The sequence below is a fragment of the Homalodisca vitripennis genome, chromosome 2 (genome assembly GCF_021130785.1).
Source record: "Homalodisca vitripennis isolate AUS2020 chromosome 2, UT_GWSS_2.1, whole genome shotgun sequence".
Taxonomy (NCBI): Eukaryota; Metazoa; Arthropoda; class Insecta; order Hemiptera; family Cicadellidae; genus Homalodisca; species Homalodisca vitripennis.
Genome location: NC_060208.1, coordinates 37291520 through 37313609, shown reverse-complemented (window position 1 = coordinate 37313609; position 22090 = coordinate 37291520). Strand labels below are relative to the sequence as shown.

Genomic DNA, 22090 nt, shown 5'->3' with positions numbered 1-22090 from the left:
TTATCATTTATTTAGTACTTTTACAAGCACGATGATATTCACAATTATGGTACCGTACTACATATTTCAGTTTAAACATGTTATGCATTTACATTTACCGATAATCTTCCCGTATTTGTTTACAGGCATTTTTATCCAAACTATTAAAATTTCTCACAATATTCATTAGTTTTTACTTGGTTTTTAAGTGTTTGTTTTTATTTGTAGCAGCTTTCTGTATGCCCCTTAAAACGTTTATACTGTTTTACATTTTAACTATTTCTATTATAGAACTTTTACAGCGCATGTTCTTTTCAATATTTTTGACATAGTTAAAAAAAACTTATTGCAGTTTAATTTCTTTAAATCATCTAATATAAAATCGTTTTTAAAAGGAATTTTAAAATTTTATCCTTGTTTGCTACGTGAATGAAGACTTTAACTTAACTTTATATTCTGTTTACTCTAAGAAAACTTTGTAAGTGTGTGGAAACGCTTCACTTCTTGACCTGTTATATATGAATGGAAGAAAACTAAAAAATAAATTATCTGGCATCACTTACATATTTTGCAGAGATATACACTTATGCAGTATTCTGAAGAGAATCCAAAAAAGAAAAATGTTCCAGATTGTACCGCAAGAGGGTTTGCTTTTGGATGGTGTATATCTTGGCAATGGGTAGAGAAAAAACCAAATACGATGTGATACTTATATTTGAGGAAAACTAAGGATGTGTAGGAGTGGCACATCAATAACCGCAATCTACTGCGGAGGGTGCCTGGTGTAGTGGGTGGAACTCCGATAATGTTAAAAACTATCAATAGGTTAGACATGAGAGATTTCTGTCTAAAACCAGCTTTAACTGAAGAGGCTGGAAAAGAACTGGCTATCTCTTCTTTCAAGTTGAAACGACTGAGATAAAGCCCGCTATCTCTTCTCATGGGAGCTCGACAGAAGGCTATCCTCATCCTTACTTATCCTCAATATCCTGTCACTCCAAAACAAAGTGCAAAACTCCTAATGTCCTAAGTAAAAAAAACTACATTATAAGTCGTGAAAAATTATTCAACCTTAGAATGGTTGGAATCATTTGTGGATTCATTTTGTTTTCTTTTGGAAAGGTAAGTTTGCAAATGATCCATACGTAATTTGGATGATAGAGTCTAGGCGGAAGTGACGGCGATGCAACTAACTCAATCTTCATATATAAACTGAACTCAGGCTCATCACTCTACATTGCGACACCAACGCTGTCTGTCGGTTGATTGCGTAATTTTGTTAGCTACACCCGAGGCGCACTTGTCAATTTAGAATCTTCAATGTGTTTACATACACGTGTCACTTTTTACGATGTTTCAGTATTTCAAATGTCCACACATTTTTAAGGTTTAGAGTTCTTATAGCTATAACTGCAATAGAAATATGTTATGATTGAAACTATTATTTGCAGTAGATTTGTAAATGCAATTGTATTTATCACTTTAAAACCCAATTTTTATCCTACCTAAGCTAATTAATTGGCTCAAACTAATGTACTATAATAATTTCTCATGCCTTTACATGGCCTTAACATGAATTAAAAAAGGCCTAATTATATTGTACAGGAATTATGAATCTGAGACTGTCTATATTTTGAGATTTTTACCACCTTTCCTTAACATATGAACCACTTCAACGTGTTTGAGACCTTACGGAATTCACAGTTCTGTATACAATTTTCATATACGCAAGTGTTGATTACCAATCTCTTTCATGATTCTTTCAAGAAAAATTTCAGTCCTTTTTGTTTTAATTTGTTATTATTAATGATCTCGTTGATCAACAAGAACGTTTTTTATGACTATATAGTAGAAGGTCTTCAAGAATTATTTCCCATAATCCTTTATACAATTTTAATAATTTCATTGCATAATAAACTTAAATTTCATGTACATTATTTTAGTTGACATTAAGCGCGTACTTCACAAGAGTATTGTTTGAGATAAGTGACGTTTTCGAAAAAAATGTTACCTAAAAATGGGTAAAATGCAATATAACCCTAACTAATTAAGAACTGTATATTAAAGTGTTTGAAAACGAGTAGAAGATTCATAAAACTGTGTTTCATAATACCTCACTGTAGCATATCTCATATTACATCATGACAAATTCTAATAAAACAGCATATATTCTATTTCAATACTTATATACTTCATTGGGTATATATATATATATATATATATATATATATATATATATATTTTGGAAGTATTCATGATGTGAATACACAATACTTTTCACCAGAAAATATATATTAACCCGTTACCAATGAATTTGCTACTGACTTCATTTGTATGAATTTAAATAAAGAGAAGATACCAGAAACAACAGGATTGATTTCGTATAAGATTTTTGAAAAAAAGACTTTAATATTGAATTTAAATTTTATAAATAACAGTAAACAAATAAATTTACAACATTAGACTATGGTGTTTGGGAAGCGATTGCACTTTTTGGTCCTTGAGTCATATTCTCTCTCTTGATCTGATGAAGAGATCGCTGTTGTATTGTAAATATCTTACAGCTGATTCATCATACAATTTTCCTTTAATGATAAATATTTGACATTAAACAATTATGAAAAGTGGAATTGAATATCAAGTTATAGTTTTAGTTAATGGAAACACACGTTTAAGTAACCATCAACAATTTTCAAAACTGTTGAAATTTCAACTCTCGAGTAGAAATATATTCTTATGTACCCTTTCCATGCTGAAACAATATACTACACAATATAGAGAGCCACCAACCATATACTGAGTTGTGTAAGGAGAGACCTGTCACTAGAGATATCTACAACAAAGGCTTGTTTAACGCCTTGGTAGTTTTATTGTAAGTTGCCACATGACGGCTGTGACCTACATTTTCTGCGAGGAAAACAGAACTGTTTGGACATCTTATGTAAAATAAATTATGTAAATACAACAGAGTACTGTAGTTTCTTCTTGCAAATGTTATAAATTTGATTGATCTTTAATTATATTCAAATGGTTAGTTGGAAACCTTTTCTTAGATTCCCATATCAGTATTTTAAATCAATGATATTTATTCTTGGAAGGGCAAAAATCCCTTTAGACCATACTCTCATCTAACACTAATTTTCGTTGCTTCTAATCACAGCGCAGATCTGAAAAGTCTACTTCAGTCAAATTGCGACTAGTTCGGTCTAACTTATTTCCGGTAGTCTGCTGAGTCTACTATACACATGTCTGTAAAATTTCACCATTTAGGATATTGGGCAGTTTAAAAACAAAATCTAGTTCTCCTAGAAGGTAACACCCTATTAAAACCAATTTGGGTAGTTAATCTTATCACTTTCTTTGTGTGATAAGAGCATTCTGTCAATTTTAATCTTTCTATAACCGCGGAAATTTTAAAAACACAGACACGCGCGCGTTATCCTAAGGACTGGTAATCGTTATGAAAGATTTTTACTTCGTCTGCTGAGAGCATAAGTCACCTGTTTTTGAACTTTCATCGTTTTAAGCCATCGGGAATTTGGAAAATAATTTATTTTTCTTTTAGTTGTTGCAAACCTTAGAAGGTTGCACGTATGAATTCACTCTGGTTTAACATTAAAAACTAGTTTAGTTTTTTATTAAGTTATTATATCCTTACCTTAAGGAATTATTTACTATGTTTTTCAAAATAAGACACAAAGGGCTTAAAAATTCAAAACATCTCTTCAAGTAGTATTTTTATGAGTAGTTACACCATTTTCGTAATAAACCATGAACATATTTTTTTGTTTTACGGTGAGTTCTGCATTATTTTCCAAATACAGATTACATAATGGATTTCAAAAATAAACATCTATCTTTAATCAGATATAACTATTTTACAGGTTCATGACGAATGTATGGGCCATGTTCGCCGTGGTGTTTCTTGCCATCTACACAGCCAACCTGGCCGCCGTCATGATCACCCGAGAAGAGTTCCACGAGTTCAGTGGTCTCGACGATACCAGGGTGAGTAGCGTAGGTAACCAAAAAACGTATGGGCCATGTTCGCCGTGGTGTTTCTTGCCATCTACACAGCCAACCTGGCTGCCGTCATGATCACCCGAGAAGAGTTCCACGAGTTCAGTGGTCTCGACGATACCCGGGTGAGTAGCGTAGGTAACCAATAAACGTGTGGGCCATGTTCGCCATGGTGTTTCTTGCCATCTACACAGCCAAAACTGGCCGCCGCGCCGTCCTGATCGCCCGAGAAGAGTTCCACGAGTTCAGTGGTCTCGACGATACCAGGGTGAGTGGTAGGTTACCAATAAACGTATGGGCATTTTCGGGACGATGTTCATTGGCATCTCAGGTGAGTATCTGAGACGTCGCTCTAGATGTACAGTAGCCTACTTATACCATAGAGGGGGAAACAGTGTTACAAGGGATTACATGAAACTGTGCTGTCAATTAGGGGTCCTGTAATGGTTTGCAGTGGTTTATGTAACGGTCACATTACGGTAACTATACTGTACCCATGTTTAGTATCAGTTGACTGTTACACGGTTGTAAACATGTGACACTCTGATTGTTATTCCTCTCTTACTAAAAATACAGATTTTATCAGAGCGAATTAGAAAACCAGTGATGAATTCCCGTTCCATATATTTTTAATAAGAAATATTTAAATATTTTGTATCAACATATATTGTAATCACTTCTAAATATTTTTAATAAGATATACAAAGAAACTATGCATCAGCCAATCTGATTTCTTAAACTACATTGAAAATTGAGTAAAACCTTCAAAGATTTGGATTACCCCGAAAAAATTTTCAAAAATCAAATTAATAACCGAAATGTCAAAACAATTCATATGATTATTCAAAAGAACCTAAATTTATTACTCAATTCTTCCCTGGTCTACACAAAGTTAATTCTATTATAAAAATTAATATTCTTCAAAGTTCCCCTGACACTTCAAATTTTATTTCAAGAAGCACCTCAAGTAATTTTTAGAAGACCTCCAAATTTGAAAAACAAGCTTGTTAACACACTAGTTCCAAAATCTATCAACTATACAAGAAATGGATCCGTGTAAAAAATCACGATGTGGAACATGTAAAATTATGAGTTCTTCAAGAGAATTCAATAGCAGTAGTACCGGAATGACCTATCCTATAATTGGCAAAATTGACTGTAATTTAAAAAAAATGTAATATACCAAATTAATTGTAAGTTTTGCTCCAAACAATATATTGGCCAAACATCGAACCATTTAAGAATCCGTATGACAGGGCATAGGTTTGACATTTTTCATAAAGATGAAGATAAACCATTGGCAAGACATTGTCTAGAACACAAACAAGACAAAATTGAAGAGTGTTTTAAATTAAAAGGAATACACCAACTACCACAATGCCCTGATGAAAACTACAACAGATTAAAATTAAAGCACATGGAGCAAGCTCATCAAATTATGTTGAAGACAAAAAATCCATTTGGTCTAAATTTAAGATAACTTTTTAAATAATTTTACAACATTCAAAATTTGCCATAAATTACAAGTTGTATTCCACCTTTTATAAAAATCAACTGTTCCAACAAGATTGAATTAGAACAATTTCACGTCAGCTGGACTTTATCAAATGTTATGCACTGTGTTTACATTTATGTTTTATTAATTCTTGTTTACATGTTATAGTTTTGTATTCATTTTTATTTAAAACTTCCTGAAGAAGGGGGTATTAAATCCCCCGAAATATAGAAGTGAAAAATAGTTTTTGTTTTCTTCTATTCAACACAGTGATTAGTAATAAGAAATATTTAAATATTTTGTATCAATGTATATTGTAATCACTTCTAAATATTTTAAAGGGATTTTTTAAGCAAAAAATAGTTACAAAAACAAGTTATAGAGAAAACCACTGTTTAAAATTGAAAGAAAAATTTTTAAATTATGATTGTTGTATCCGTTAATGAAAAAAGAAAGGAACTCTTTCCCTTGCAAAACTACAAATTATTTTGTAAAGAAGTATTTTTAATAGTGAGAATGACAAGTATTTCATAACATCATCTGACTTGAACACTAAGCAATGTAATTAAGCTAATATAATTTTGTCAGAGGCGGTAGCTATAATACGCAAAATACGTCATATTAATATTCCTGGGCAGGCCTTTTATAAATCTACAATACCTGGTGCACTATTCCTTTTTCAGACTCATTCTGGATTGGTTTCGTACAAGAAGCAACAATAATTTCCCCTCCCTTCTTCGTCAATTTCTAGAGACTAACCTAATGGCATCTTCTTGAGATATCCAATTTAATACCTATACAAGAGTTCTAGCTGTTCTGATGTTTATATATTACAAATTGTAGAGGCTAACATTTAAAGAAGTTATTCTTCTGACATTTCGGAAGAGATGGTCAGAATTTCAGGATGGAAGGACTAGGTGCAGCTGATTTCTCCAACAGTTCAGATTGTTTAAGACGCTTAAGGTGTGCTATTTAGCGTTGCATTAACAATGGCTGCCTTAAAAGCAACATGGTGTTAGTGTTCATACATAATAGCGTGTTTGCTCTACATTTAATCGTTCTAAATCTTTTAATAGTGAGAGTCACCTTGATAGAACTAATATTTGGCAGAGTTATGAGTTGAAACTATTTTTCAACACTGTTACGATTCTTTAATTGTATGTTAACGTTTAAATTAGTAGATTAACATAAGAGTTTATTATGGGCTTCCAGGAAGGCAACACGAAAAGTTATCACCGAATGCTTTTTGCTTTGTGGATGTTGTATGAATGGTGTACATTGTATTGAACAGAGAGTCTATTTGTAAATGAGGTGTACATAACTTTTGTTATGTACAGTATGCAGTAGTCACTGTCAGCATCTTTACTGTCAATCCAACCGAATGCAGTCTTTTGTTTTTATATCAAAGCAAGAAAAAGAAGATCTAGTTTATTACAGCATTCATCTTCAGATCATTTGCGCTTATTTCTTAGATTTTTGTTTTTAAAGATTGGTGTTACCATAGGTCATAATTGCAGGCAAAGCTGGATTGAGCTATTCATACTTTTATCTTGAACGTAAAGCGAAAGCTCCTTTTGATATCTCAGCAGCGCAATGCTATCAACATTTGTGTTCATTCTGTATTGCCAGTATTACTCGTATTTATGTTCTTGATAAAACAATTTTGTTAAAGATGACATTACTTGATTGTCTGTTTGATCTGTTTGAATCTTTTTTTGTTTGGTTCGGTGATGACTAGAGACCAAAATAGATTGTCTAACGTCTTGTTTAAGCTACCATGAGTGTAGGAGTATTAAATTACCTTGGCTTTAGGCATAACACTTTGGAAAACTTGTGATGGTCATGATTTCCCATACTAATTTTTTGTTCGGAACCATTACATTAGTGTCCCATTCCAAGTCATCTGGAATTAATTGAAATGAGTCTCGATTGTCTTTATCTTTAATAGTAGACAAGATTAGTTTACAGAGTACATAACGGGAGAGGTTTACAATAAGAAAAAGTTTCAATGTGTCAAATACACAATACTGCTTCTCATATCCAGGATGAGGATAATTTTCAATTATTTCGTATTGGGCTTTGGATTTTCAAAGAAAATATATACACTTTTGGTAGTCGCGCCAAAGTTTTATGATGCTGATTGACTGGTTTTGTTGGCGCAGACACTGAAATGAATGCTATACCCAATACGACAATACGGTATGGTTCGTACAAGGAGTGATGAGTGATGTAAAACCGAATGATACATGAAGTTTTGTGTTGTAATAAACTCTGAATTAGAATGCTGAAGCTATCATCTACTCGTAGTGACGCGCTGCATCAATGACGATCTATCTGAGAAGATTTATTAGTCTTGCCTCAGTGATACAGGAATTAAAAACGGGGTTTCTATGGCAACCAAATCAACTTTAGTAATTTAAGTAAAATAACTCAGAGGCTCTTCAGATCCAGAAGAACACGTGTATTGAAACCTTCTTCTTTACTCTGGTTCTTAAAATATTTTTTGGCAAATTATTATTATCAAGAAAACCAAAGGAAATCTAGAAAACGAAAATTGAAAAAAATGTTTGACTACTGTACCGAAACAGTTACATTTTTTTATCCTTATTATTTTTCATCATATAGAATGATTGGTTATAAAACATTAGAGTTAAAAATATATATATATATATATATATATATATATATATATATATATATATATATAGGCAACTCTATTTCTAAAGTGAGAATTCATTAAACATTTGATTCATTATTATGTTGATAATTCTTATCATTAAAACGAAAAGTGATAGAAGAAAATGGTTCAAGACGCTTGTTAAGAGTAATTCATGAGTCTGGTATCTCGGCGTGAAACGCTCTTTTGTTACGCCAAGGCAACGAAAGCCCAAGATTTCACGGCAAACGCACTTTCATAAGATTAGCAATAACTCAAACCAACCCGGTATTGCAAAAATTAATTATATATTATGATATATTATTTAAATAAAAATATCTACATTTTACCTAACATCAAAATATAAATAAATCATAATAAGAGAATAGACATTATATATGGTAAACATAGAATAAAAATAGTACATCGTATTTCACACTGATGGTATCAAATGACAATTTTAATTATTTTGGAATCCCGTGGCAACGTGGTTGATTTAGTTATAACTAAAGCTGACGCGATCTGAAAAATTGTGAAAAAAATTTCGTAATTGATTAGTCAGTTCTTCTCAAGAGTAGTAAAGTCACAGATTTTGGTAGTAATTATAATATTAATATGCGTGACAAATAAAAATGTCTATCTCAATTTCTAAATCACGTTGATTTCGTTGTTCTCTTAGTCAAGCAGCCATTAGTAGCGAATATATAATGTTTCATACTTATATTTACTACTAAAGCTATAACATTGCCAGACTTATACATTAATGTAAGCTTAGAATGTTATCATCCCAACTGTACATATTATGTTTCGTTTAAGATTTATATAGATTACTGAATTGAAAGCTAACCACGAAGAAGAGCACATTATTTCACTGTATGTATAAATGGTATATTAAGATCTTCCAGATGTCTTCTATTTTTCTAAACTGGGATGCAATAAGCAGATAGAAAGAGCTTAGGACCTTTGCGATCTTGATATCTTCTATTGTAAGGGTAGCAAAACACATAGAAACTGGCTCTTCATTGTTTGCTGCAGAGTCAACGTCTGTCGCGGTGGCGGCGGTCTTGTTCGATAAAACTTGTTTTCTCGCTCGTTCTGGATTTATGAACTCATTGTCTTTTGTTTAAGCTGTTGTCTTCAACTCAAATGCACTTGTCTGTATTTTATTATTATTTTATATTTTTCATATATCAGTTTTGCACTAATTATTTCTACTTTATTTTCTCCTCTTAAAAATTAGATTTTTCTTACAATCAGCAATAAATATGATTGTTTTATATTTATAAATTAATTGTGGCTTTGTTGTACATTTATTTTAATGTGGGTTATTTTGTGGATTTATCGTTAAAGATTTAAATAAGCTATTTTCATGTAGGTAGCTTCCAATAGGTAGAATCTAATAATGCAATAATTTACTATTATATCAAACTTATTAGTGACTGACTGTGTATTCAAGTGTGTGTTATTCAATCACGTAAGAAATACTCTACCAATTCTATTGAAATGTTACATGCATATTCCTAAGGTCTCTGGTTAACAGAAAGATTTTGAAAAGGTCCCTTGCAGGTCTCTAAAAAGGTCTGCGAAAAATCCATCTAAAACGTTGAATTACAGCAAACCACTATTATTACTTGAAAGATTCTGCTAAATGTATTCAACTATTCTGTGTAAAAACTAGTTTATGACAGCACAACCATACATTTCATTGTTTTTTATTTTCAATTTTTTTTACATTGAGGCATAAAGTAAGCTTCACAGGAACATTTGTTATTTCAACCACTGTTGAACACACTTAAAATAATTATATGTGTATAGTTTAAATTATATACATATAATCAATACTTTTATATTAACCATATTAATTATACTTACATATCTATGTCAAAGGCAAGAGAGGAATTGCTCTGTTTGTAGACGTTGCTCTAATCTTCTGATTAGTAATCAGCTATTCACCTTTGATACGGTGACACCTGTGTGGCTTTTAGCTTGTCAGGCAGCCACAGCAGAGGTTCCTTTATGCGGTCTGCCGTCAATGAAGTAATCGTTACTCAACTTTTAAGTAATAACTTTCGTTCGATTTTAACTTGTGTTTGAAATATTAGCTGCAACATGATGCACACATAATTTAAATGCCTATTAACTCTAGTTGGTTCATCACATACACATGGATTGTGTTCTACATCAAAAATGAATCTCTGAATGCACAATTTCCATTTGTATTATTTTGGTTGTAATATTTACTTTACCTTCCAGTACAGAATAGTGTAAAGAGACTTTGGCCATTATTTCCCATATTCAAAATAGTTTTTACACCATACTATACCATAATATGATACTGTTATGTATTTTACTGTTTTTAGGAAACATTTAATGCATGTTCATTTACTCTGAGGTATCACAAAAAATGTAATATAATTTAGGGAAGAAAATCTAGTTACGTAACAGTAAACAAATAATTTAACCATTTGAACATTCATTGGAAACACTACTTTCATATTTCTTTTTCTATTTGAAGGCAGACTATAAGGAGTTAAAGCATATGTTCATAAAAACGTTAATTTTATTAAATTATACTTAATTTGCTTTGCTTTTATTTTGCTTTAAATAATATTTAAGATATTATATTTTTAATATTAATTGTAACTGAATGATAACAAAATTAAACATTTCCTATGTCGTAATCCTAGTGTCTTACTCTTTATACTTGAACCATCTACTTTCAAAATCAAATTGGTTGAATTTACAGGATTTTTATGTAATAATAATAATTAATAATCTTGTAAATAATGACATTTATTACTTTAATTTCATGATAAAATGAATATATTTTAATGCATATATCAGATATTACTGTTCAATTTAAGACTATCAGCCGGTGTTCATTATGAGAGTATCGAAGATCCTATTTATAATATTCATTTAATCCTTTACTCGATAGTAGTGTCCATACATGAAGGAAGATTATACATACATTCGTCAGCTACTTTTGATACTTTAAGAATCGAACCCTATAGTTTATGAAACTCTAATATCTTATTTTAATTAGCAATACTACCCAAGTGTCTCTATATCAGTTTTTGGTAATTTTTTAAATTTGCAATTTTTTTAGTGGCTAGAAGCGTTATGGTGCAGTATTTGGTTTACTTAACAAAATCTACCAAAATTTAGAATGTTTATCTACATTAATTAAGTTAGTCATAGTTCTTCTAAACCCATTCTTCTAAAATATTTCAAAGTTCTTTTACATATTTTTATACTCTAATTTTATACTATAAATTGGTTTAAACCGAATAAAAAAACTTTTCTTGTGCAGGGAGTTTTAAACTTTATTTATGTTGTTATAATTTTTATAATTGAATGTATATAAAACTATAGTTTTGTAGTATGTATGGTTGACTTGTCTCAAAAATATAGTTTCAACAATCTGACGTTTACTGATTTTATAGAAGAAGAATTTTATTTATGTATATCACTCCGTTTGGTCTGTAAATATTTTTAGTCGTGATCAATGCAATTTGTAGGCATAAATTAAAAAGAATTTTACTAAACATTTTACCTATCCCAAATAAAATTTAGCCATCGTTTATAATATTGTTAGTGTAAATTAATATTAATTATTTAAATTCAATAGCCCATAATAATTTTAACACCAAAAGCTTCATATTTTCATGTTTAAAAGTTTATCTTGAAGAGAATTACAAATGTCTTGCTGACAAATCATTCCCTGTAATACTTTGATCCTTAGATTACTCATTTCATCAAGGTTTATTTACAATCCGGTGGGATCCTTTGGCTCTACTTGAAAGCTTATCACTTTACAAACGTTTCTTGTTCTCTAATATTTAAATAATACCTCACACTCTGGTTAGACTAAGACTCTTAAGCAATAAAAAGTGTTTAGGCAGAAATAAAAAATGTGCCTCAGGATATTATTTTTTACCGCGTTTAAGTAAACAGCTAAAGTGTATTTCACCATTTGAATATTGCTAGTATTTGCTGTACAGCTCTGGTTTTCCTGCTCTGGTGAATCAAGAAATGCCAGTATCATGACTAATGAGAAAGAAAATATAAACGGCCTCATGCACTCAGTGCTTGTATTTAAGGAAACTCTTAGTGCACACACATGCTCCCTACTCAGAAGGCATTACTAATAATACTCGTATGCCAAAAATAAAATTTCAACAAGAATATAAATTCTTAGAAAGTCTTAAAAAAGAAAAGTAAGATTAGCAAAGCCCCTTATGTGTGATAACTATTGAGTTGTAAGCACATTTTCTATATCAAACAGTCATTAAAACTTTTTAGATTCTTGATATAATTCAGGATGGAATTGACATCAAACTATGCTTACATTTAAGACTTTCCATAAACTCCTTACGAGCAACCCCCTAAGGTGGTAAAGAGCTATTGATTACATCAATAAGTTACATTTTATGCTATATGTCACTGTACAAAATGTATGTATGTACGTTTACGAGTACAGAAAATATTAGGCCATTTCAAGACTTTTCAGCAACCTTGCATACAAGTGTAATAGACAGAATTGTATTGAAAGTGATTTATTTATACATTTGCCGTGATATTTATATGCCCAGTTTAACGAATTATAGTATAATATTTCAAACAAAAACTAATTTAGAACAATATAATTTATTGAGCATTCTAAAATATATAAAATATAAGGTGGAAAACGTAATAAATGTCTAAACTTATCGATATTTCCATCTGACACGGCAGCAAAAAGAAAGTTAAAAGAACATGGACTTTATGAAGGATGAAGCATATACATTTCAAGAAAATTGCCATGGGAAAATTAAAAACTGTAAAATTACGAGAGAGAATCCCTGAAGTGGAACAAAAAGAGATAACGCAGGTGCCGTAGCATATTTTATTAGTGTGTTTCACACTGCACCCTGTTTCCTCTCTACTCCACTACGTTCCTCGCACAAGTACACACGAAGGTAATAATAATATTAAGATTAGTGTAGTAATTGGTCTCATTTTGTACTAATTATTATCACTTTCTACTATTTTTACGCACGCCTTGCATGCAACTTCCTGCTGAATAACAGTGATGTCATAGTCATATATTTCCTACATGTCATTGTACTTATGAAATAATTGATAGTTCTAGTAAAATATTCACAGTCATAAGTGACGAAAATTACATCAGAATCACCGATTATTCTTCAGAAACGAACTCCTAGGTACAAACTTAGTTTAAACGCCCACAAGAAAAGTTGCATTGGAACCTTACACATTCCAAAACAACAAAAATATCACATGTTTGTGTAAAAATATCAGTATTATATGCTTATGAAAAGACACTTCAATATAGAACACACGTCAAATATACAGCATCCTAAGTATACGAGATATTTAAGTAATGGATTACTGAAACAGTTATTATTAAGTATTAATATACCATTTACTTGAAACGAAACAATAATTTTACAACCTATAAAATCCTTAGAATATCTTTTTCTGATACTTTTAAATATTTCTAATTTTTTATATAGTTTATGGAAGTACAGTTTTTACATTGTATGTTTTTCGTATTAATTACAATAAGTTACTTATTGTAAATTAACAAAATTTTATGTTTCATGTTATTAAAACATTATTTAATTAATTTATAAAATACATTACTAGTAATATCTTGGATATCCAATAACATAAAAATGAGTTACAGGAGATAATTTCATGTATTATTCCTGAAGGACCCCAACCGATATCTAGAAATGAATGTTTTAAAATAAAATAATATATACATTTATTTTTTAACTTACACCCTTGCAATGCCTTTTGTTACTTAATAACATATAACCGAAACCTATTTGTAAAAGCAGCTAACGCCTTAGACATAGAAATACATGGCTAGTAAGGAATTAAAGATCATTAGGAATTAAAGATCAATTAATTCCGCATAGGAATTAAAGATCAAAAGTGTAGTTTTGTTAGATATTTCTCATAAATTGCGATGCTTAATTCTAATATGGACATAATTAAAAAGACTTGGGAGACCCAATGGTCCAGCGGCCTAAAACGTTGGATTTGGGATCTGAGTTAGAAATAGCGCAGGTGCAATTTCTGTCCGCAATCATTGCATTTATTATTAGTACTGTCAACCCAGTATGGTACCGATTCTCTTTCTTATCCTGCATTATAAGTCCTCCTACTGAGCAGACGGATGGCGCGTGAGGACGAGCAGATTAAAGTTGAAAGGTGATTCCGTTGTCCTTAAAAAAGAGAGAACTAGAGTAGAATTCTCACGTTAGTTATTAAGACATCAATGGCCTCCCTTCAAGTACATCATCCCACTTCCTCAAGTGTCCGATTGTGTTTCAGTTAATGAAGCCCTACAGCCACAAGCCCATGTTCAAGTTTGGCACCATGCCGTTCAGCCACACGGACTCCACGATCAAGAAGTACTTCTATGAGATGCACTCTTACATGAGGCAATTCAACAAGTCCAGTGTCATGGATGGCGTCGTCGCGGTCGAGAATGGGTAAGCAGAAGTCTGTAAGGTAGCAGATCAATAAGTTTATATTATTGACAGTCATGTAATCATATCGTTTTAATATTAAAGATACATTTAAAAACATTCCATCAAAAACTGGTAACTTTTTATTTTGTGACGTCATTCGATAGCAAAGCCATCTTCTTCAGATACAAACAAAATCGAAAGGCCCCAAAATAACAAGTTGTCAGTAATGGTTGGTGATTTTAATATACTGATTGAATATCTTTTTAACGTCATACATTATGCACATAATATATTTTTTTATTGTCATTGATTCTAGTTTATATTTACAAAATCGTTGTTTTACTACATAAATCAAATCCATTTAATAAGTCCTGAAAAGAAATCTGTTGATGTTTGAATCGTTGTTTTAATTTGATAGAGTACACAATCATCCACCCTTCCTCGTCCACAATTACAAACTTCGGTTAATCTCCAATAGGAAAGTTTGTAGCTTGAAGCCATGATTAAGTTGCGAAACTTGCTTTGACGCTGAATGAACGAAGTCCAAGCTTGACCGTGGCTAAACTTTCCTTATTTGATGTTGGTCTCTACGCTGTAAATATACGCCTCTCGGTTCTGTTTTACAGTTCTATTGACAATAAACACAAGTACTCATATTATTTTTCAGCATTACAGTGTTTTAAAATACTACATGACTGTAGTTAACGCTGATTTTAAAATGGATTTCAATATCTAGCATAACTGCTTCTTTTCTTATTTTCATATTAAGAGCTTCTGCACTTTAGAAATGAATTGGCATACATTTTTTACTCCTGTAAATCATTGCTTGTTAATAACACGTAATAAAATTATCAAATTTCAGTATTAGGGTTGTGAAATCCATAATTGTATACGGATAAAACAATTTAGTTAACAAAATTATCGTCATCCATTACCACATCATTTCATTTGTTTAAATTACTCAGTAACTCACTCAATATGTTTAATAACGCTAATAAATGAGATTGTTGTTTAGTAAGCTTTGGTCATGGTTTTTTGTTGACAGGTAAACGATGTATTTTGCTCTATGCTATAGAACTTGGATTTTTTGGGTCTTAGGCAAATTGGCGCAATTGTTTACCTTAAGAAAATTTTCATTTTATACAAAGTAAGTCCGCATATTTTTATCTTCAATTTCAACTGAAGAACTGTATCGAACGTCGAAGAAAAAACTATTTTCTGAACATATATCTTCCACTTAAAACCTTTTACAAAGTTTTAGTTCCCTTTCAGTAAACATTGTACCGTACGTTTGCATATAATTATGCTTTACCTTAGTCGACCAAGATATAGCAACTATCGTAAAAAATCAAACGTTCCAAACTTCCAATTCATATTTATTTATCAAGAAACGAATGCCAACTAACCTATGTATGGTTTCAGGATCTGATGTACCAATTTGTAACCAATCTATACTTCAATACTTGCCTCGATACCCAATTATCAAGGACCTAGTTTATAATCAAGGACATAAAAACTTTAAAATACAATATTTGAAAAATTAAAAGATGCTGACAAGTTGACGAATAGTAATAAAGCCATGTTTATATTAAACAGAAATGATGCTGTCAAATTAATTAGAAAGTATAATAAGTGTTTGAAACAAACAAAAGGATAACTCAAAAAACGATATATATATATATATATATATATATATATATATATATATATATATATATATATTACAATTAATAAACCTGTATGTTCCAAGGTACCCTAATTTAAATCTGTAATGCAATAATTCTTATATATAAAATTGTATCATACAGCTTTAGCATAGTCGAAATTTTTTAGCTATTAAGTTATAAATTCCATATGTATGTTTTCAAAATATGAGCGTTTTCCTGCATATATATACGAGTACGTATTATGTTACCTGTCCATTGTAGGCAGCTATGGTATTCAGGAAGACGCTTTATATTCTGAACACATTTAATATACACGATGGTAAGTGGGGAGGAAAGCGTTTCAAGAGAAGGAAAATCGCTGTATAAAATATGTACGAAGCAATTGTTGGGTTGGGAATGGTTTGACAACGCTTTATATCGACGTTTTCATTTAGGATTCAAGACGGATTCAGCCACTTTAAAAGACATTTTAAATTCTATACTAAATATAGATAAACTACGTGGAATTTTTTTGTTAATGAAGTTTCCGTTTGTGTTTTATCCAAACACAGGGATATTGTGTTTAAAATATTCCCAACCAAATCCTCTGAAACTAATCGCCATCTCTAGAATCATTTTGCTACTGATTTTATTTATTTATATACGTAATTAAATATGCTTCGAAATATAATTTTGAAAGAAATAGTTTCTTTAAGTAACAAACTAAAAAAACATGTCACACCCAATTTCTTTACGATTTTTAGTACGTTCGATAATTAGCGAAATCGGCCTAACTATTGGGGCCGAGGGTATAACTTTTAAAAGTATATATCTAGGCTTGTATTTTTCACTGTAGAGATCTATGCTTAGATAAATTAAAGATTTGTACCCTTACGTATTTAATAAGATCAGCATTCATGGCTAGTGAGGGTGAAATTGATTGTTAGGAGGGCCTTCATGAGGCCTTCATTCATTATGTTTCTAGAAAGAAAATGGATATATTTAAAGGAATTTGTACCGAAATTGCTGCTTTCATAAAACCCATATGACTGTATTGCTAAAACTCTATCTTCTGTTCGATCCTATTTTTAAAGGTTATTTCAACTAAGGTAAAGTTAGAAGGATATTTTATTGTTTCGCCAGGGAACTGGACGCGTTCGTATACGATGGCACAGTCCTGGACTATCTAGTGGCGCAGGATGAGGACTGTAGGCTTCTCACGGTAGGATCATGGTACGCCAAGACCGGCTACGGACTCGCTTTTACCCGTAATTCAAAATATGTCCAAATGTTCAACAAAAGACTGCTAGACTTTAGAGAAAACGGTAAGTGTTTGTTACATCTGATTCACCTAGATCTAATTAAATATAGTTTAAATTCGCACTAGTCTTTCAAACGTATCTACTAAAATAACTGTTTGGTTCAGAGTCGGACTATAAAATTATTAAAATATATTAAGATATATATAGCAATAAAGCTATAGATATCTTCGAAAATGTATTGTTACATTTATCGAAAATCTTGATCTTTCCTAAAACTTCACTTATTTTATGATGCTATTAATATTCGTTTTAGACAAACACTATAATGCCTTTCTTATAATTAGATCTAGACCGCATTCTTGATGTTGATATAGACAAATTAGGACGTTACTGTATGACAGGTTAGTTGCAGGCCTGGTAAAGAACAACACAAGTACAGTGATCTTCTAGCTCTTGAGTAGTTCTTGTCAGCGTTCTTGCAGTTTATGTTGATTCCTAAGTTCTTGTCCTGTGCAGGTGACCTAGAGCGATTGAGACGTTACTGGATGACAGGCAGTTGCAAGCCTGGTAAAGAACAACACAAGTCAAGCGATCCTTTGGCTCTTGAACAGTTCTTGTCAGCGTTCTTGCTGTTGATGTTGGGCATTCTACTGGCAGCAGCGTTACTCTTAGGAGAGCACCTCTACTTCAAATGTGTCCGCAAACACCTCATAAAAACTGACCGAGGAGGGTGCTGCGCTCTAGTGAGCTTGGTAAATAGGTGTATTTTATATACTAATCATTAAAATTTCTCTTTCCACATATCATTACAACGCATATTCTTAATTTATAAGATTATATAGTTGAAATTTAGAGTTTAATAAATATGCTTTCACCTTTCAATGTCACTTACGAGCATTTTAAGTGGGTTCAGAGCTTTACTAAAAGTTCAAGTAGGGACAAGCTCACAATGAATTTTTCGAGTCCAGTGCTGAAACCATACAACGCGGTAATATAATTGAAGAATTTTCTGTACGTGAGGTTAGCCAAACATGCTTAGAATCACAACAATATGTTCTATAAATCTGTTTCGCTTTTCTTACAGAGCATGGGAAAATCGCTAACGTTCCGTGGAGCCGTGTACGAAGCCCAGGACATCATCAGGAACCACAGGTGCCGTGACCCGATCTGTGACACCCACCTGTGGAAGGTGCGGCACGAGCTGGACATGGCCAGGATCCGTATCAAACAGCTCGAGAAAGAGCTGGAGAGCCACGGCATCAAACCCAGCCGCAGGTAAACAGAGAAAGATACCGGGGTTCTGCTGATTTGACGCTCTGGATGTTATCGTCGCCAACTAATAATTTAGGAAAACGTTAAGTATCTAATAATTTTGGCACACATGCGGATCGGTCGATTTTGAATGCGCCCCACGGGACTAGTCCTTAGTTGATTTGGGGGGGGGGGATAGTAATAATAAGCCTTCTTTTTCTACTCTAAGCCGATCTTCAACTTGATTGGCACATAATTTCGATTTTAACCACCAAATCTGAAATAACAATGTGTGTATAACAAATAGTTTTTCATATTATATCGAATTGCCTAGTGAGATATTATTTCATATCTCATTATTCATTCTTTAATCTTGACTTTTTGAAAACTCAAGAGATATACGATCAGAGATATACGATAGAAATGCATTAGTAATCAATATAAAATAGTTTTATTATTTTCTACAAATAAATCTCGTTTTTGACAATCTCCATTTGGGATTTTTACTCCAAATAATCAGCTTGATTTCATTTCATTGTAAAGTTCTAATATGTGACGATCATTTGTAACATGTCGGCGAAACAAAATATAGATAAGTAAAGACTCCTTCAGTAGGTAATTTATCATAGTACACCTCTTTACCTCTTTACTGCACTATCGTAAAGAAAGAGATGTTGATAGATGATTTCTGGTGTAAAAACCGACAACAATGTAACATCACCATGAACCACAGCAATCGTGATGGTAAAACAAGTAACGTATAGAAAAATCTTTAATTATATGGATAGAATGGACTCTCTATAAAACCAATGTTTATCTCAATGACTAAGTGTAGCCTTAAAACAAATAATGGAAGGCTTATTAGGAATTATTTATAAAACTTTTCACATTTTGGCCTTGCAGTTTAAAGTGGGGTAAATTTGATAAATATATCTTACCAAACTGGTAAGATTAAGGAAATAGCGCTAATTTAATTGAGAATATCGTATAGTGGATAGAATTTAAAGGCAAACCAATTAATTAGATAATTCAAAAATAACACTTTAGTTAATGGTCAGAAGTCACAAGATTACCGCTGGAAGTCCCTTCAAATGTATTAGACCTCACTGTCTCATTATGCTATAAATATGTTTGTCCTACGACACTGTTTCATGTTTTTCTGTATAAGACAACCAAAAGCAGTAGTATATTAAAATATTATTGTCTTGGAAAACTTGATCTCGTCAGTAAGTAGTGTATGTATATTTTTTATATGTACATATATTTTTTTAAATACTACTAACGTTCCAAAATGTCGTCAGCAGAACCCTGAAGCAATCTACACAAAGGCATTAAGCAGCATTCGCACATTCACATACTTGTATTGGCGAATTGAAGTCACTTTCGCTCCTTCACAGGCATCACATTGCAATTGTGATATTGGTGCACAATTTAAATTATTTTCATGTTAAAAATAAAGCGCAATAGGTTAATCTCCATTATAAATATGTAGATATTTAATATATAATATATTATAGTCTTGTTGATGTTTCTTACAAATGTAAAATGAATATTATTTTAATCTTCATAGTGTAACCGATATATCAGTAATGCTTGTGTCAAATATTTATCTAAGTAAAATGTAGAATACATACATAAATCTTGAATGGTTTTTGAACATGATGGGTTTTGTAACAACTTAACAATAACAAAATATTAAATTATGTTAAAAATTTCACGTTGTAAATAAAGCTTTTAATCGTACATACTACCCCAAAAATATTTTTTACACCAGAAAAGACTGTATGGTTCTTGAAATCGTTTAATTTGCTGCTTCTTGAAACTCACATTTTATTTGGGTCCTGTTTTATTTAACAAATAAACGTCAAATATTAAAACTTTACAAAACTGATCGATTTACAATTAACAAACAAAGATATAATAGGTGATATAAATTGGAAGATTTTTTCCTAGTACTCGTATTTAGTGTGTGCAAATGTGTAAATTTTTAAGGTGTTAATAAATGAGATTTTATTTGTATAGTAGCAATCTAAAGTATTGCTCTGAAAAACCATTATTTGCGAAAAGCTGATATTTTGCATTACATTTGTATGTGAGACTCAACATAACTGTTCTCCTCCTAAAATAGTAACAGCTCCTACACAATATTATAGTTATTCTGTCTTAACATTATAGTACTTTTCTATTGTACGATTTTTTAATCAAATCATAATGTTCTACCATAATAACGTTTACAATAGCTCATAACCTAGTTAGTAATAATTGAGTTTTATACTGGCTTCACTAAATACAAAGGTAAAGTTTTTAACCCCTAATAACTTACCCAGTTCACCAAATTTTGGCTTATCAATTTCACATTAACTGTATGCGAATTTTATGAATTTCCTGTATTACACCAATAACATTTGTTATGGATAGTTAAGAATGCACGTTTTAATACACAACGTGTCGTGTGAATATTAAATATACCTACACATTTAGCACGTTCAAATGTGCATTTACACAGCTAATAATCAATGAATTGAGCACATAAAGCTACTATGGAGAAAATGTGAAATGTAGCGTATATGCAAGTTTGTTTCTACAAACGCACTCCACTTCGAAATATTTTCTACTAAAATAAGGATATTGATTTGTCCAGTTTCGACCACGGGCAGTGTTCAGCTCTCACGATATCTAGTTTGCAGAGGTATGAGAGTTTTGAAAATTGTAGTTCGACTTCATAGTAGCAATGTTGGAGTGCAGGCATTATTAGATAAAACAAGTTAAAACATTTTGGTAGAATTATGTTGGTATAATGCCCTACTTGCTTTCCCTCTTTGCTTCAAGTTGTTATACACTTTACTTCGTTGTTTATTCCTCACGCATGAGCATGCCATGCCGGTTGCACTTAGTTTAACTTAAGGAGACATAAAATTAAAATAATACCGTTTTAAACTGGTTTTATTTGTTCATAGATTATCTTATCTTAATTTTATTCATAAAAACATTAAATTTTTTTAATTATTATCTATATAAATACTTTATTGTGATATCTATTTTTGAAATAACTAATTTTCCTCGTTCTTGCCTTAAATTATTCTAATAAAACTAATATTTACGGTTTATTTCACAAGGTATTAACACTAATTGCATTTTAAATAACAATATTGCTTTATAGAGAAGCTACTTTTAAATGTAAATTTAAATAAGAAGGTTTTATAATTTTTGTATTTAATTCAAAACTATTTTAATGTATTGTGACGATATGAAAATTGCTTAAGCAATACAATATAGGTCGAGTACTAATACTA

General features: G+C 31.4%; 1 protein-coding gene across 7 annotated transcripts in view; it reads left to right on the top strand.

Annotated features, from left to right (window-relative positions):
* LOC124353819 (glutamate receptor ionotropic, NMDA 2B) overlaps positions 1 to 22090 on the top strand; it is a 347819-nt gene that overhangs the window by 306864 nt on the left and 18865 nt on the right. For 5 of the 7 annotated variants that reach the window (XM_046803835.1, XM_046803838.1, XM_046803833.1 and 2 more), the window contains exons 12-16: positions 3864 to 3987; positions 14499 to 14659; positions 17428 to 17609; positions 18063 to 18298; positions 18631 to 18821. In XM_046803835.1, coding sequence (XP_046659791.1) covers positions 3864 to 3987; positions 14499 to 14659; positions 17428 to 17609; positions 18063 to 18298; positions 18631 to 18821 — 894 coding nt within the window. Of the gene's footprint in view, positions 1 to 3863; positions 3988 to 14498; positions 14660 to 17427; positions 17610 to 18062; positions 18299 to 18630; positions 18822 to 21438; positions 21487 to 22090 lie in introns of all 7 variants that reach the window. The other 2 variants (XM_046803836.1, XM_046803837.1) reach the window with 1 other exon arrangement.